General features: G+C 37.2%; 1 protein-coding gene across 1 annotated transcript in view; it reads left to right on the forward strand.

The window, feature by feature from the left end:
* Positions 1-16875, forward strand: part of LOC125229423 (alkaline phosphatase-like) — a 209872-nt gene that overhangs the window by 126909 nt on the left and 66088 nt on the right. Inside the window, exons 3-4 of the mRNA XM_048134251.1 lie at positions 14335-14530; positions 15234-15315. Of these exons, the coding sequence (XP_047990208.1) occupies positions 14434-14530; positions 15234-15315 (179 nt within the window). The 5' untranslated portion in view covers positions 14335-14433. The remainder of the gene's footprint in view (positions 1-14334; positions 14531-15233; positions 15316-16875) is intronic.

Here is a 16875-nt window from a genome sequence, read left to right on the forward strand (position 1 = left end):
ATTCTTTCTTTCTTTTTCATAAAAAAGTTTATTGTTTTCAATTTCGCAGAGAAATAGGAACAGGGTACCTAGCCAACGGCGCAATAGCTTACGCTACGTAAGCGTATCCTAGATAACTCCCTCTATGGCTTTTCTGTAGTGGCGCAACAGAGACAGCCTTTTAATCGTGACGTAGCGTCAATGATTGTCACTTCGGCTAGACCGACAGATAAGTACTCAGTGATCACACAGGGGGCATAACGATCAATCATAACACATCTCTTACTTTAAAATGTTGCCTGAAAATTTGTAGTGCAGTTTCCGTTGACATAGGACTGTAAAATTAGGAAAATAATATCGTCTTATAAGACTCGTGTAGAAACACAACAAAACTGAATACTAAACAAGAAATATACCTCCGAAACCCTCTAAATTTGCCGGTTATTTTATTGCGATATTATAAATGGACTGAAACGGCACCTTAACAAGTTTTCTTTTATCGTGATTGATCCATTTTGACCCATTTTCCTGATCCCCTACCACGATTTCTTGATGTTTTGGAATACGTTACAGTGTGTAAGCCTTATAAATTAAATCATATGGAACGTTACGACGACATTTTGTATGTTTAACACAGTTTGTATGGCAAAAAGTTTGAATTAAATTCTAAGTTAAAGTTACATAATTACATTTTTTATATCGAGTACATCACCGTGAAAGGATTCGTCCATATGAGATTTACACACTGTATGTATAGCGTAAAAAATTATGTAATATTTTTTGGTTTTACTGAGTAGCTAACATACCTTAGGCAGCCATAGTTCACATTCTGCATGCAAGTCATTTTCAAAGTGTGACAGCCACGCTCAGTGTAGTGTTCCGTAGTTTCCCGTTTTTTATTCAAAAACTGTTCAACCTATCTAATTTTAAATAAATTTCCTAGATAGTTTTTATAAAGTTCTACTTTTGGGATTTTTTCGTATTTTTGAACTTATGGTTCAAAAGTTAGAGAATATCAAAAAATGATTTACGTAAAACCCCTACTCATTTTTAAATACCTATCCTATATATCACATGTTAGGATTGAAATTAAAAAAAAAAAACAGTCCAAAACGTGTTAGGGGGGGTCCCCCTTGTCCTAATAAAACATTTTTTTTTAACAAAATTTCAGCTTTCTAGTGCTAACGGTCACTGAGATTATCCGCGGACGGACCGAAAGACATGGCGAAACTAAATATAAGGCTTCCTAGTTGACTACGGAACCCTAAAAAAATCATGGTAGGAGCTCTAATGCTTGTGAAACTAGACCGTCACATTACATCGCGTGAGAATGGGCAATACAATATTTGTTTTTTTCTTAATATTCGCCGCGAAGTTTGAAAAGTGGAAATAACCTTAATCGCTAATAATGTGCCACCGGGCTCGAAGTAATGGAGACAAATTGTAATTTTATGCATATTCGCTTACATGTAATTATGTGATTGAGCAACTATTTTGTAGTTTATTGCTAAAAAATATAGAATAACTAACACGTTACTACAATGTAAACACAATGTAATTAATTAGGTTGTCTTGTAATTAACACTGTTTTCAATTATTTACCTTATTAAAATGCAACGGGAGTGATTAAAATGTCATAATTTAGAAATCATACAATAAGTTTTTGAGAAATTGCTTTTTAGAGTTAATGACAATTCTTTAAATGTGTTGCTTTGATAACTTAGCAGGAAGATTTGCACGGTTTCGCGCAAAATAATACATCTTTGATACAATTTTGACCAAAAAGTCATGAAGTATTGTATGTTTCTTATAACCTCAGTATTGCGAGTTAGAACTTCGAAATCCGTCGGGCTAACCACCCCACCTTGTGGTAAATATTTCCCACATGATTTTGTCTTCGTTTCGAATTTACATATTTTCTGAGAATTTATTTGTGACTAAACAAAAATAAGCAGAATATAAATACTCTAAAAAACACCAACTCACTTTGGGAACTCAATAAAAAATCAAGGCATCAAACCTCGTAATCGTATCCATATCGCGTGGTATTATATTAAAGCTCGAATCGGGTCGATAAACGAGCTATACCTCCCTCGTTTGTGTCGAAATGACGGAGTGCCACAAAGTGCACAATTGTTCAATAGCGATAAAACAATAATTTCAAGTTTCTTTGACCGCAATCAGGGCTTGGAAACTTTGTGTACTTAACTTCATTCTGAGCTATTTGAATTCTCGTCGTGATTTAGACTGAATTAGAATTCATTTTCTACATAGCTACTACAGAAGTTATTGATAAGTTAAAATTTGTAACTTATTATATTCTTTTACAGTTCTACTATAGACACAGAAGGGAACTTAAGGGAAGGGGTGATAAAACTCACTACAATGGGGACAAATAACTATATGCGAATAGTTATCTATTATTATTATCAATAGCCTACGTGGTGTCCCACGGCTGGGCAAAGGCCTCCCCCATGGATCTCCATCCGTCACGGTCTCGAGCAATCTCCGGCCAGTCGCTAAGATATGCGTCTAGGTCATTACGCCATCTCCGCCTAGGTCTGCCAGATCCTCGCCCGTCTTGCGGCACCCAGACCGTGGCAATTTTTGCCCACCTCTGTGGGTGCATGATGCGAATAAAAAAAAATAGAATGGTAGTTTAATATGTCACATTTGATACCAAGTTTACTAGATAATTAAATTTTTTAAATTTAGGCGAAGTTATGCTTGATAGGCGAGAATAGGGTGTTTTACGGTATATTAAAAAAGTAAAAAAAATATATTTGTTGATTAGTAGCAGGAGGTAACAGTTCTAGTTTATTGAACCGTCTCATTTTTTGTTCCGTTTGGATAATAGCCAAAAGCGCTTTGATTAAGTAGAAAACTAAATCATAACGTATCTAGTGTTGTTACCAAGCGCTCTAGTTTAAGAACAATAGATTGCCTAAGGTAATACTGAAAATAATTAAAACGTGAAACAATGGAAAGTCTACCCTAATCTTTATATAATTTCCAATAGCTCAAACTGAATTTGATAGGCAAAACTTTCCGTCAATTCCGTCGTGCTTCCAATTTTATCACTTATCATTCTTATCAACGTAGATAAGACATCTGTCACTCTCACAATGACATACTTGCCATAACGTGACTGATACTTTATCCACGTAGAAAGGTGATAAAATTGCAATCATGATACGCCAGCTAGTTAATTATAACGACAGACAAAATAAATGTTACTTAATTAATAGGATCTCATTATGTCCTAAAAATAGCAAAGAAGTCGAACTTCGAAATTTTCCTTGTTTTTTCTGACATTCCTTGTTTTTGTTTTTTCTTCTTGAGCTTACCGTGGGCCTCAGTCAATCTGTGTAAGAATGTCCTATAATATTTATTTATTTATTTATTTATTCCCCATGGCCACATCTCGGACACTGCTGATCAAAATGAAAGAGTCACGTTCCTAGCACACATTCTAAGCTCGTGTAGGTGAATGCGTACCATGCTTGTATGAGTGAGATATGACAGGTCGACTGTTCGCGTTTTTGACAGGCAGTAACTGTGAGGTAGAGGGGTGGGCGGCGCTTTCAGCGGGGAGCGGGAGTGGCCATACTGCACGATAGTAGTCTTTATTATACTGTGCCACGGCTCTTAGAAGCATGGGGTCCTCAACTAATCTCAAGACTTGTAGGTACTAGTTTTACGAAAAAATCTGACCTTCCAATCCGAAGTAACTATAGGCTTTATTGGGATTACTGTAGTTTTCTCTCGGCGTTTTCGTCCACAAAAAATGACTGGCAAATATCAAATGACATTTCGCTCACAGATTCGAACCCGCAACGTCAGAAATGAAAGTCAGACGCTGTTACCGCTAGGTTACCAGCGCTCCTAGGTTATCGTTTAAGATAAATACCTAGGCATAAAGGGTGTCCCGTAAACCAACGCCAAAATTAAAAGGGGTGAGAGATTCTCATTAGCTATCATATTAAGCGCATATTTTAAAAATTGTTACATTAGGCATACAGTGATCTGCAAAATTACTCGGAGAAATAAAATTAGGTTTAAAGATTCTTTATTCCCATAAGAATTTGTACAATTCACTTAAAATGAGAATATAAATATTATTAATGCTAACAAAATACACGACAAGAGCTACATACAAAAATAAAAATGACAAGTTTAAAATTCACATTCACACATAGGTAGATACATAGAATCATTATTTGTGGTTGAGGGTAAGTGGACAACAGGGCGCGCGGCGCGGCACTCGCATGTTGTTCGGACCGGCGCTAAGGAAAACGTTGAACAGAAACAACTAGATGTGGCCTCGCTGTAAATTGCGTTCATTGGGTGTAGTATAAACATTTAAGAGAGTGTTTTTTTTTTTGTAATTATATGAATAAATTAATTATAAGCTTTTATTGTAATGTATAATTGACTAGACTATATTCATTGATTTATTCATTATTAGCTGGTGTTCAGTATGGATTTTATGAGCGATCTATTATTTATATATTTGATATAAACAATGTTTTCATTACAATTAATTATTAATTGAATACCTACGTTAAAATACAATTATTATATGAGTATAATGATTATTAGTAGGCCAATAATTAAAATTTAATAGATTTAGAAGAATTAATGGACATATTAGAATTGATAAATAATTTTCATTTTAATTTTATTAGAAATTTTAGTTTTCTATCAAGAATTGCTATTATGTTATGTCAATGTGTATATATATTTACATAGTGGATTGGACGATTAATAGTTTTTATTTTTATTTTTTACATACAACCATTATACATATTATACAGTAACTTAAATTGATATTGTTTTAAGTTTTTTATATTTGTTAATTTATTTTTACTTTGATGTGCTTTTTTAAGTCATTTTTAAATATGTTTAAAGTTTTTGATTCCTTTAGCTTTGCTGGTAGGTCGTTATATAACTTTGCGCCATCGTAGAGAATGCATTTTCTCCCGTAGTTAGTCCTTGGCGTACGCAATACAAGGTCATTGGCATTTCTTAATTTAATCTTTTGGTGATGTTGTTTTTTTGTGAAACCAATTTGCACGTGTATATTATTATTAATGACTTTTCTGATTAAAATGCATGTGTTGTATATATACGTTTGGCGAATATTCATTATGCCTGTTTCTGCATAGACTTTTTTTGTTGGTGTGCGGTAATCGTATTGAAATAGTGCTTTTATTAACTTATTTTGGGCTATTTGTACCAAATTGAGGTGACACTTTGCGGCCGATCCCCAAATTTCAATGAGATAGTTAATGTGGGGTTGTATCAGACTGTTATAGATTGTATATTTTACTTGTTTTGGATAACATTGGGCATTCTTTCGGAGTGCTCCTGTTAATGATGTTATTTTCGACTTAATTTTTTCGATGTGACTCTTCCAATTTAGATTTTTGTCCAATACAAGGCCAAGATATTTTTCTTTGTCGACCTTTTTGATGACTTTATTGTTTATTTTTAAAGGACCGGAAACTTTTTTATTTTTAGCGACGAAAAGTATATAGTTTGTTTTATTTATGTTTATTGTCAAAAGGTTTTTCTGAAACCATTCATTAAGTAGATTAAGGTCGGCCTGAGCCTGGTCTATAATGTCTTTAATCGAATTTCCGAAATAAAAGAGACTTGTATCATCGGCGTAGAGAGTTATGTCTCCCTTAAGACCCAAGTTGCTCAAGTCATTAATGTAGATTAAAAACAACAGCGGCCCCAAAATCGATCCCTGGGGCACACCGCAAAGTACGGATTTAGGGTCACTCTGATACTCACCCACCTTGACCACTTGACGTCGGTTTAACAGGTACGATTTTAGTATATTAAGTGCTGTTCCCTCGATTCCAATATTGTTTAATTTATTTAAAAGTATGTCGTGACTGATAGTATCGAAAGCTTTTTTAAGTCTATGAATACACCAAGAGCAATCTGTTTGTTATCGATATTAATTTTAATTTTGGTTACCAAATCTATTGTTGCAGAAAGTGTGTTCGATTTAGGTCTAAATCCATATTGTTTATCAAAGAGGAATTTAATTGAGTCTAAATATTTTTCTAATCGAATGTAAATAAGTTTTTCAAAAATTTTGGAGATAACTGGCAATACTGAGATAGGCCTGTAGTTTCCGGGGTCTGATTTGGGTCCAGTTTTGTGTATAGGTGTAACTTTTGCGATTTTTAGGCTATCAGGAAACATTCCTCTCTCGAAACAATCATTGATACACTTAGTTAAGTCTTTTATTATGAGATCTTTAATACATAAGATCGATTTTACAGTAATTCCATCGAGACCACAGCTAGTATTGGGTTTTAGGTCGTTAATAATCTTCATTACTTCATCACAATTTGTCGGCAATAGTTTTTGTAGTTTTTGTTCCTTCCCTTTTTCTAAATCCATAAAATGTTTATAGTCACGATATTGTTCTGGAATTTCATTCGCTAGATTAAGACCGACATTTGCAAAAAAGTCATTAAAGTATTCACAGATCTCGAGTTTATCGGTAATAACATTTGTACTGGTCTGCAGTTTGTCCGGTAGTGATACTTCCTTAACTTTATTGACTGATAAACTATTTATTAGAGACCACATTTTTTTAGGTTTTGTACTGCAAGCCATAAATTTTTTGTAGTAATATTGGTTTTTCGTTTTGTTAATTTCCGCTGTGACACTATTTCTCTTCTTCCGATACTCTTCTTTTAGCTGTTCATTGTTAGGATTGTGTTTCAGTTGTTGCCATAGCATATTTCTTTGATTTATGGCCGTTATTATATCTTTTCTTATCCAGTCTTGTCTGGGCGGGTTCAGGATTTTAGTTTTGTTAATTTTGGAATCTTTGATGCTTGACAGTAGTCTGGACTGAAGAGCCTCAAAATTGTTCTCAATCGTACATTTATGATTTTCAATTTTCTTATATAGTTTCTCGTAGTCTATGGCTTCGTATTGGCATGATTTCCTTAGAACAGGGTGTTGATTCTCGATTTCTAAGTATATCTGTTTGTGGTCAGACAGAGCAGATTCTATGACTGTTAGATTAATATTGTGATTTTGTAAGTTTGTAGAAATATGGTCTAGTATAGTCTTTGTTGTCGTAGTTTCTCGGGTGCAGTGGTCCTCTTGTATTTTGTTTAATAATTCAAAACCATTTTCTGCAATTACTTCCTTGTAGTCTGTAGTTTGTTTCTCATTGCTAAGTAGGTTAATGTTGAAGTCGCCGAAAACAACAGCCCTTTTATTTTTCTGTAGTTGGTGAGAGAAGGTGTTTAAAAAGTCTTGTATGTTAGAGTGGTTTGTTCTATAAATAGCGCCAATACTGATAGCGTATTTTTCTAAATGAATCCATAAATAATGGTTGTTATTTGACGATTGTTCTTCAATGATATGATGTTGCAGGTTCTTATGTGCAAAGATAGATACACCACCTCCTCTGCTGTTGGTTCTATAGTTGTAGTAGTGGATGTAGCCCGGCAGCTGGTACAATTGGGCCTCTTCGTCAGACTTAATCCATGTTTCTGTGTGTTATGTTTTCATATAGAGGGTAGTTGTAACCCATGTCAGTCTGTGTCCGAGCATTAAACGTAGCACATCAGTGTTCTATAAATCTGGAGTTTTCTTTAGAAACCTACGTCTAGAACACAGCAATTGGCGACGAGATCGATATCTACGTGTGCAGAGAACGTTTTTTTCAATTAATTGGTTGGAAAAAATGACTACATCAAGTGCAAATGTAATGTTCGGCGGCAGTCTCAATTTTGACCATCGGATTCACGAATGGAGTATCTTCAGGAGCAGATTGTTTCAATTCTGCACTGTTAATGATATTACGGAAACAACAGACAAGTCAGAAGTGAAACGCCGTGCCGTGTTATTGTCGGCCTTATCGGAAGATACCTACCGCATTCTTCGAGACTTAGTGGCGCCAAAGGAAGTTGACAGCGTAGAATACAAGGTTTTGTTACAACATCTGGATACGCATTTTACGCCAAAGAAGAGTACATTTGCTGAACGCTACACTTTTTATAAGGCTGAACAGCGACCGGGTGAAGAGTTGCCAGATTGGGCCGCACGAGTGCGTAGCCTGGCCCAGTACTGTGGTTTTAAAACGGAGTTGGACAGTGTATTACGCGACAGGTTTGTCTTAGGGTTGGAAAATGTAAAAGAAAAAGAAAAGTTATTTGCCGAGAGCGTTGACACTTTAACGTTTAGCAAGGCATTAGAATTAGCGCAAAGTGTGCGGTGCGCGCGAATAGCGTTGCAAAAAACACAACCCGCGGTACCCGAAACTCCAGTGTTTGCCGTCAACACGTCGCGCGCGCAACGTAACCCTCGTAGTAACTTGGAAAGTTGTGAAGTTTGCGGCTATAAAAATCATACAAAGGATCAGTGTCGTTTTATTAACTATACATGTCAAAAGTGTAAACAAAAAGGACATTTAAAGCGAATGTGTAAAACCAAAGTGCGAAGGAATTATTTTGTAGCAGAGGAGGATGACGATATCATTCAAGGTGAGAGTGTTTACAGTATTGTTACAGTTTATGGTGAACCGATGGTACAGATCGTTACGATAGCGAGCGAGCCTATTAGTTGCGAGATTGACTGTGGGAGCGCAGTGTCACTAATGCCCCACGACATCTACGATAGGTATTTCTCAGAATATGAGTTAAAGTCGCCGAAGCTCGTATTAAGGTGCTATAATAAAAGTAAGCTGGCACTTAAGGGTACCGTTAGCTTACCCGTCACCTACGATGGGGAAACTAACCAGGTTATGTTCTATGTTTGTGTGGAGAGCGAGGATCGACCTACTTTATTGGGGCGCGATTTTTTTAGAGCATTTCGTTTACAAATTTGTAGACAAAACGTTAACAATATAGTAGGAGATGACTTAGGCTCTAAAATCATGACTAAATATTCTAAGTTATTCACAGACGAACTGGGGTGTTTTAATAAATATAAAGTCACTCTTAAGGTTAAACCGGACATGCCATTGAAGTTTTTCAAGCCTCGCCCTGTGCCATTGCCATTAAAAGGTAAAATAGAAGCTGAAATTCAGCGTTTAGTAGATTTGGGGATCCTTGAGAAAGTAGACCACGCCGATGTCGCTACGCCGATAGTGCCCGTGTTGCGCGCCGACGGAAATATTAGGATCTGTGGGGACTATTCGGTTACGTTAAATAAGGCGTTATATGTTGATAACTATCCGGTTCCACGTATTGAGGATTTGTTTGCTAAGCTATATGGAGGGGAAGAGTTCTCAAAACTTGACCTGTCTAGGGCGTACAATCAGCTGGAATTGGACGAGTCGCGTAACTTAACTTGCATAAATACGCATAAGGGTTTATTTCGCTATAACCGTTTAGTGTTTGGACTCACGAACGCGCCTTATATTTTTCAACAGACGCTTGAAAGCGTACTAGGTGACATAGACGGCGTTTGTATATTTATTGACGATATATTGGTGACCGGAGAAAACCGCGATATTCATATAAAAAGGCTAGAACAGGTTTTAAGTAGGTTAGAGGATGCCGGGTTACGATTAAAACGCGAGAAGTGTGATCTATTTAAAAAATCAGTCGAATATCTCGGTTTCATCATTGATAAACACGGATTGCATAAGTCACCAAAGAAAGTTGAAGCCATTTTAAAGTGTACGCCTCCAAAGAATGTTACAGAACTTAAGTCTTTCCTGGGCTTAGTCAATTATTACAGATGTTTTGTGCCTAACACTTCCAGCGTTTTAAAGCCTTTGTATTCACTTTTAAAAAATGACGTAAAGTGGGAGTGGGGGGAAGAACAAGGAAAAGCGTTTAAAAGTATTAAGGAGGAGATGGGTTCCGAAAGGGTTCTCGCGCACTACAACCCCGAGTTAGTGACGATAGTGACAGCTGACGCAGGGCCCGCCGGCCTCGGGGCGGTCTTATCACAGACGCAGCCCTCTGGCGAGGAGCGCGTAGTGGCTTACGCTTCACGGTCACTTTCAAAAGCAGAGTGTAATTACGCTCAAATACAAAAGGAGGCTGCGAGCTTAGTGTTTGCGGTAAAAAAATTCCATCACTACTTGTATGGCCGTGACGTGCCATTTGTCTTACGAACGGATCATAAACCACTTATTACTATTTTTGGCGATAAAAAGGGCATACCGGAAATGGCTGCAAATCGTTTACAGCGATACGCATTGTTTTTATCAAGTTACAATTTTAATATTGAGTATATAAAAAGCGAACAAAACATCGCGGATTTTCTTTCGCGCTCGATATCCAGTTATTCATCAAGGGTTGAACAATGTGATAGTGAGCTCGTAGATACGTGCTTATACGTTAATTACTTTACGGATAACATGCTCAGGCCGATTACGTTATCAGAGGTAAGAGAGGCGACCACAGCTGATAGTAATCTCAATGAGGTTAAACGGTACGTCATAAATGGGTGGCCGCGCAAAATAAAAAATGAAACTTTGAAACCGTACTTTAAATGTAGGTTTGAGCTTCATGTCGAAAATGGGTGCATTCTAAGGGGTCACAAATTAATAATTCCACGGGAGCTTCGCGAAAAAATGTTAGACGAGTTACATAGTTCACATTTCGGCGTCGTCAAAACAAAGACCGAAGCCCGATCACGAATGTGGTGGCCCGATATTGACAAACACATAGAACAAAAGATAGGTTCTTGTAGTATTTGTAACGCAATGCGTAAGACCCCGCCGCGCGCACCGCTTGCCGTGTGGCCTTACCCTAAACGACCTTGGAGTCGTGTGCATATGGACATGTTTTCAGTTGAAGGAACGCAATTTTTGGCAATCATTGATGCACACTCTAAATGGGTCGAATGTTTTCTAATGAAATCAACGGAAACAAAAGCGATCATTGATAGGTTGGTAGAAGTAAATAGTAGATTTGGATTAATGCAGGTTTTAGTATCCGATAACGCAGCGAATTTTTGTTCGAAAGAAATGGAAGTTTACTGCGTAGCAAACGGCATAAAACATTTGACTAGCCCCCCCTACCATCCGCAGTCGAACGGCCAAGTAGAAAATAGTATTGGTTTTTGAAAAGAGGTATAAAAATAATAATGGCGAATAGCAACACGGAGCCTGTCTCCAGGCGAATACATCAGCTGTTATTTAATATAAGAAACTCCGTTCATTGCACAACCGGTTTTTCGCCCGCACAGCTGATGCTTGGGCGCTCGCTCCGCTGTCGTCTCGATCTGTTGCATCGCGATAACGCGTCGCTAGACAACAACTATGACTCATCACACTCACAATCACCTAACATGTCGTTATCATCCGAAGCTAACCAAAATGTTTGTTTTAAACAGATCTCACAAACTAAGAACTATGGAGGACGGCGCAAGGTGTGTTTTGTGGAAGGAGATCAGGTGTTAGTTAAACATATATTTAGTAACGGAAATAAGCACGTATGGAAAAAAGGTTGTATACAAAAACTTATAGGTAATAAAATGTACTTAGTTCGTATAATAGATTTAAATATATTAGTTAAGAAACATGTAGATCAGTTACTGTTGTATAAAGGTAATAATAGCGTAGGTACTACTAGTGATACCCAAGATATTTCATCTGACCTGGAAATAACAATCAACGAGTCGTTATCTCCAAGTCATGATGCAGTGTCACCTCCAGCGATTGAAGGCCAGACCTCTGACTCAAGTTTAGTTGAAAGTGGAAATAATTTAGATGAGCCTTGCCAGTCGCTGATACCACGGGAAGGTGTACCCCCGACTCCATAGTCCCGCCTGCTGCCACATCGGTGGCCCAGAATGATGTTTTTCTAGACGGTGAGGCGGAGGGTACCGAGACTCCCTTAGACCCTATGACGCATGCAGATCGTCGTAATATCCGTGCCACTCGCAATCCTAACCCAGTGTACAGATAAATACCTACTGCTGCCTATGTTTGTTAGTGTGTAACCTTTCTAATGTATTAGTATGCTTAGATAGGTCATATTTTAATTTTAAGCTTTCTTTACTATTGGTGGAGGAATTGTTATGTTTTCATATAGAGGGTAGTTGTAACCCATGTCAGTCTGTGTCCGAGCATTAAACGTAGCACATCAGTGTTCTATAAATCTGGAGTTTTCTTTAGAAACCTACGTCTAGAACACAGCACTGTGATAACAAGTATGTGGATATTCTTGATCGATTGGATAACACAGCGTAATTCTTCAAACTTCCCTTTTTTAACGATGCTTCGAGCATTGGTGTATAGACATGTAAGTGCTCCCTTAGTAGTTATTATGTCCTGGTAATTATTCGTTACTTGGTGTGTGATTTGGCTTGTGAGCGTTTGTCTATTTCCATTTCTGATTGTTTCGAATTGTCGTTTTTTGGAGGGAGTTGTACTACTTTGGGCACGCCTTTCACATATTTTATGGTAAGGTTTTCTTCACCGTTTGAGACGCGGTTTGCAAGCTCTTCTTTAACTTTTTTCAGGTAGGCTTGTTGACACGGTGTTTGGTCGGATACAATCTTAATTGAGTCTTGGTTAGTGCTTTTTTTTGTTCTTCAATATTGATAGCACCGTCGATTGCGATGCAAAAGTGATTCTGAGTGGACGTATTTTATCCTGTGCATATTTACCCAATCGTAGTGTTTTCTCCGGTTCGGGATAATCGTCTGATATATTTTTTATAATTCTGACAGCTTCTGTTCTATCTAGCTCATTTCGTTCAATTTGGGTTTCAGCCGCTGGTTCATCCATCCCCAAAAGGATAATGTTTTTAGATCGCTGGCTACGCTCATTTATTTCACTCATCAGATTTTCACATATAGGTTGCACGTGTGTTTCCAGTGTTATAGTGCTTGATTTTAATTGCTGCATGTTTTCCTCTAAAACATCAATTCTGTTTGTGTTTGCTAGATTACTATCAGCGATATTTGCTAAATCTGATTTTATCTTGTTCTGTTCTGTTGTCAGTTGTTCAACTGTTTGCTTAATGTCTTTTACTTGCTCTTTAATCGCTGCTACATCCGAACATAACTTGTTTAAGTTTTCCGACTGTTGCGCATTGACCGACTTAAGATATGTCATTAAATTTGAAATCTCACTTCGCATTTCAAGTATATCCGATCGCATGTCATCATCATCATTTCCCTGTTTGCGTTTGTTACGGAAGGTTATTCTCGCTCTCTCAGACTCAGAGTAGTGATCTTCATTTGGTAGTTCTACGACGGGCCAACTACGCTCAACGCTGGGGCCGCTTCCAGTCGGTGAGTGAAGTAAGTTCATGTGTGACATTGCTACTCACGCGCGGCGCCGATAGCTGCACTAAGTCGCTGTGTGAGCAGGATGAAAAATGCAGAGCCCGTCTCGTTTACTCGAGGGCAGGAAGAGCCGTTACGGCACTGACGTCGCAACTGGTACAGTAGAAAAATGTCACAGGTCGCACACACTGTTACACAGCATTGTCTGTTATACACTTAACCACTTAAAGTAGAAAATTATAGGAACGGCTATTTAAATATTTTTAAAATAATTTGGTGCACGTCTGTTCTTTGCGATTGTGATGCGATGTCTGAATGGATTTATTGGTAAACTCGCTGTTCACTTTTGTTGCTCACTGTACATACAAAGCAAACAAAATTACTGCTTCTGCGAGAAAGTACCTAATACATAACATTTCTTTGAAACACACTATCAGCGCATATTTTATTTTTAACGCTACGAAAGTCTCATATTTCAAAAACTAAGTGCACCATTATGCTTGCATTATTTACAGTATACTGTATTTTGCTGTAAATTTACACTTTACAACACCAACACTCTGGCTCATTAAGATGAAAGGGCACGTCCGCCTTAATGTAAAAAAATACAAGTATTGTATAATCTCATGATTGTACTAAGTAAACTGAAAATTTGAAAAAAGCTGTCATGTAAGTACGTAAACTTTTATGAGACATTCAAATATTAAAATATACGGGTATGAACTCAAGTTAAGATATCGCGATTATAGTCCATAAGGAAATCATCATCAGGCATTGCTTGCGGCGGCTAGACTATGTGTCATGTTGAGTACATGCGGATAGTGTAATAAATAAATCAATATTGGAGGCCTTGCCTTACGCAGATCAACCCAGCGCCAAACTAAGCAAAGTTTGTTTAATACTATGGGTGCCGGCTATATACATAGAAAACATCCATGACTCAGGAACAAAAATATCTGTTTTCATCACACAAATAAATGCACTTACCCAGATTTGGACACAGGGTCATGGGTTTAGCAGGCAGGGTCACTACCGACTAAGCCAGACCGATCGTAAAAGCAAAGTCGAGTCCCCTATCCCTGGAGGATACTTAAATTTAAATATTTGTTGTTGCAGATAACGAGATGTGAACGAGACTGGAACGAGACTGCGCAGATGAGCGAGAGTGCGATTAATTCGAGAAGACACCTAGACTAGTACCGATGCGTTGGAATCATGAGTACCTGGTACTGCGTCGTGTTTATGATGTCCACGATAAGTACCGGCATTATGACTCCGGCACCGCTCAAAACGGAGGCGAACGAGCCTTATGGTAAGTGATCTGTGTCTTCTCAAGTACTTTCTGGGTGATGAATGTCAGCACGATATTGTTTTTAAAACGTGCCGTCATTTTTTTTTATAAAACCTGCTTGACTTTTCATTTTGCAAAATTCCGAGAAGTATTTTTACTAGTTGTGACAAAAATAGTGGGGATCCGTTTAAGCCCGCTCATTCAGTATTAGTTGTGTAAGTACTCTGCTACAATAGGCCAAAATACTAAGATTAAGCATAAAATATTTAGCTAAAATGTCTAAAATACATCCTTGAAGCATTGTACCAAGGATGCGGTCGATCACCGGGCGACATTTCCGCTCTGTATCGCAATGATGATACGTTGTGCGAGGAAGTCGCCAGCTCTTCAGCCACCAGTTACATCAACCAGACGCTTTGCAAATTCTGCGAAACTCGCATTATTCTCATCGCTTGTCCATCAAAATGTACTCGGCATTCTCGGGAAGCCGTTAGCAAGCCTTTTTTCCTGAAACCAAATATTGATGGTTTACTGGTGAAACCAATAAGTTAAGAAAACTGGTTTTTAAAATTCGACTTTGTGCAATTTACAAAATGTTATTATTTGAAGGACAAATTAAACATAAACATAAACATAAACATAAATTATCTCGATCTATCGGGTTTCACCAGTAAACCCTCGATATAGTTTAGTCATAGTTCTTTAATAATTTGTTTTGCTTCAGATCGCCACTACTGGTATACGCAGGCGCAAGAAACTCTACAGAAGAGGCTGCAGTACGCTTCTGACAAAAAACCTGTGGCTAAGTAAGTATATATTTTTTCATCACATTTGTTGTTTAAAGGTCTCATTGTATCTACGTGTGCTGAAGAATAATGTACTATTTTATTCCCAAGGGATTTATGGATATAGTTTTAAAAATTATTACTATCCGTAAGGCATATCAGGCAAAGGATGTTTCAATCAGCCAAGGATTTTTGTTGCACTACCAGACTGTCAAAGTCTGGTAGTGCAACAAAATCTATATTAAGCTATAAAAAAATATTAGAAATTATAAAAAATGCATTTTATTTATGTTTTACAATTATTATAGTGTGTTTTACATTTATTTTGTAAATTTCACGTAGATAAATAGTTATAATTTGCAACCTGGCAGGAAATCATGACAGCCATCTCAATTTGTGCGTGACCACGTTGCCCATACAATTGAACTCATTCTACGTGTCCGTCAAAATATATTGTCAACATTAATAGCAACGGGCAGTACAACAGAAACTTGAATCAGAATATGTTGACAAAATATTTTAACGGACACGTAGAATGAGTTCAATTGTATGCTTCTTTGAACATTGCATTAAATTTATATGCAGTATTTTAGTATTTGTTTGTGCTCAAAAAACGCTTGTAATCAAGAACAATGGATTTATATGAAGAATCCGATATAAGTAGGCGAAGATAAGACAGGACAGGTTTTGCCTTATGATTTTTTTCGTCTGTGTTTTTCTCTCAAATATGATTAAAAATGTTGTGTGTTACTAAGGATTATGTAAACTCGTGTCTATAGGGGGAAGCTTGATATCGTTGGACCACTTAACTTCGCTGATCTATAATTCATAGATTTTATGTCAAAAAATAAAACTACTTTGAGAAGTTTTAATTCTTGACATCTTTATGAATTACCTTATTCACTATAAAACAAGTATAATACATTTAGAGAAAATTCGTGAAAAGGTTTTCATAAGCTGTTGCCTTCTTTGGACCAGAGTCGCCTTCATTGGACCAGAGGCGGCTCGCGGCTGTAATTTGTGGGTGTTCACTCAAATAATCATCGTAAGGCCCAAGATCCTACATGTATGTAGTAACATAAGCAACACTATTAACTGTGTATTTGTAATTCCTATTACAACGGTATAAAGTCAAGTGTTCCTGTTTGTACTTATTCAATCATATTAAATTGGCTCAGAGATGCATTTATTTTCTTTCCTTCAATTTTCCAACAAATGCCTGAACTATAAGTTAAAATTTCAATGAAAAATATTCTTTATTTAGTTTATATAGCTGCCCAGCTTCAGGGTTAATAACAGTAAAACATAAAAATGAATAGACGAAAACTGCAGTTCATTCAGTAAATGAATGCGGGATTATGAATGTTTTTTTTTTTATTTTCATCGAAAGATGTGATAAGGCCTGATTTAGACGGCGTGCGAACTCGCATGCGATTTTAGTTACATTGCGGTCTGTTGAGGTTACATACAATTTTGCACAGCCATCAAATACCGCAATGTAATAAAACTCGTATGCGAGTTCTCGTACCGTCTAAATGGGCCCTAAGTCACTGACGCCGGTATCGGTCCATGCAGACTCAC

The sequence above is a fragment of the Leguminivora glycinivorella genome, chromosome 9 (assembly GCF_023078275.1).
Source record: "Leguminivora glycinivorella isolate SPB_JAAS2020 chromosome 9, LegGlyc_1.1, whole genome shotgun sequence".
NCBI classification, from domain to species: domain Eukaryota; kingdom Metazoa; phylum Arthropoda; class Insecta; order Lepidoptera; family Tortricidae; genus Leguminivora; species Leguminivora glycinivorella.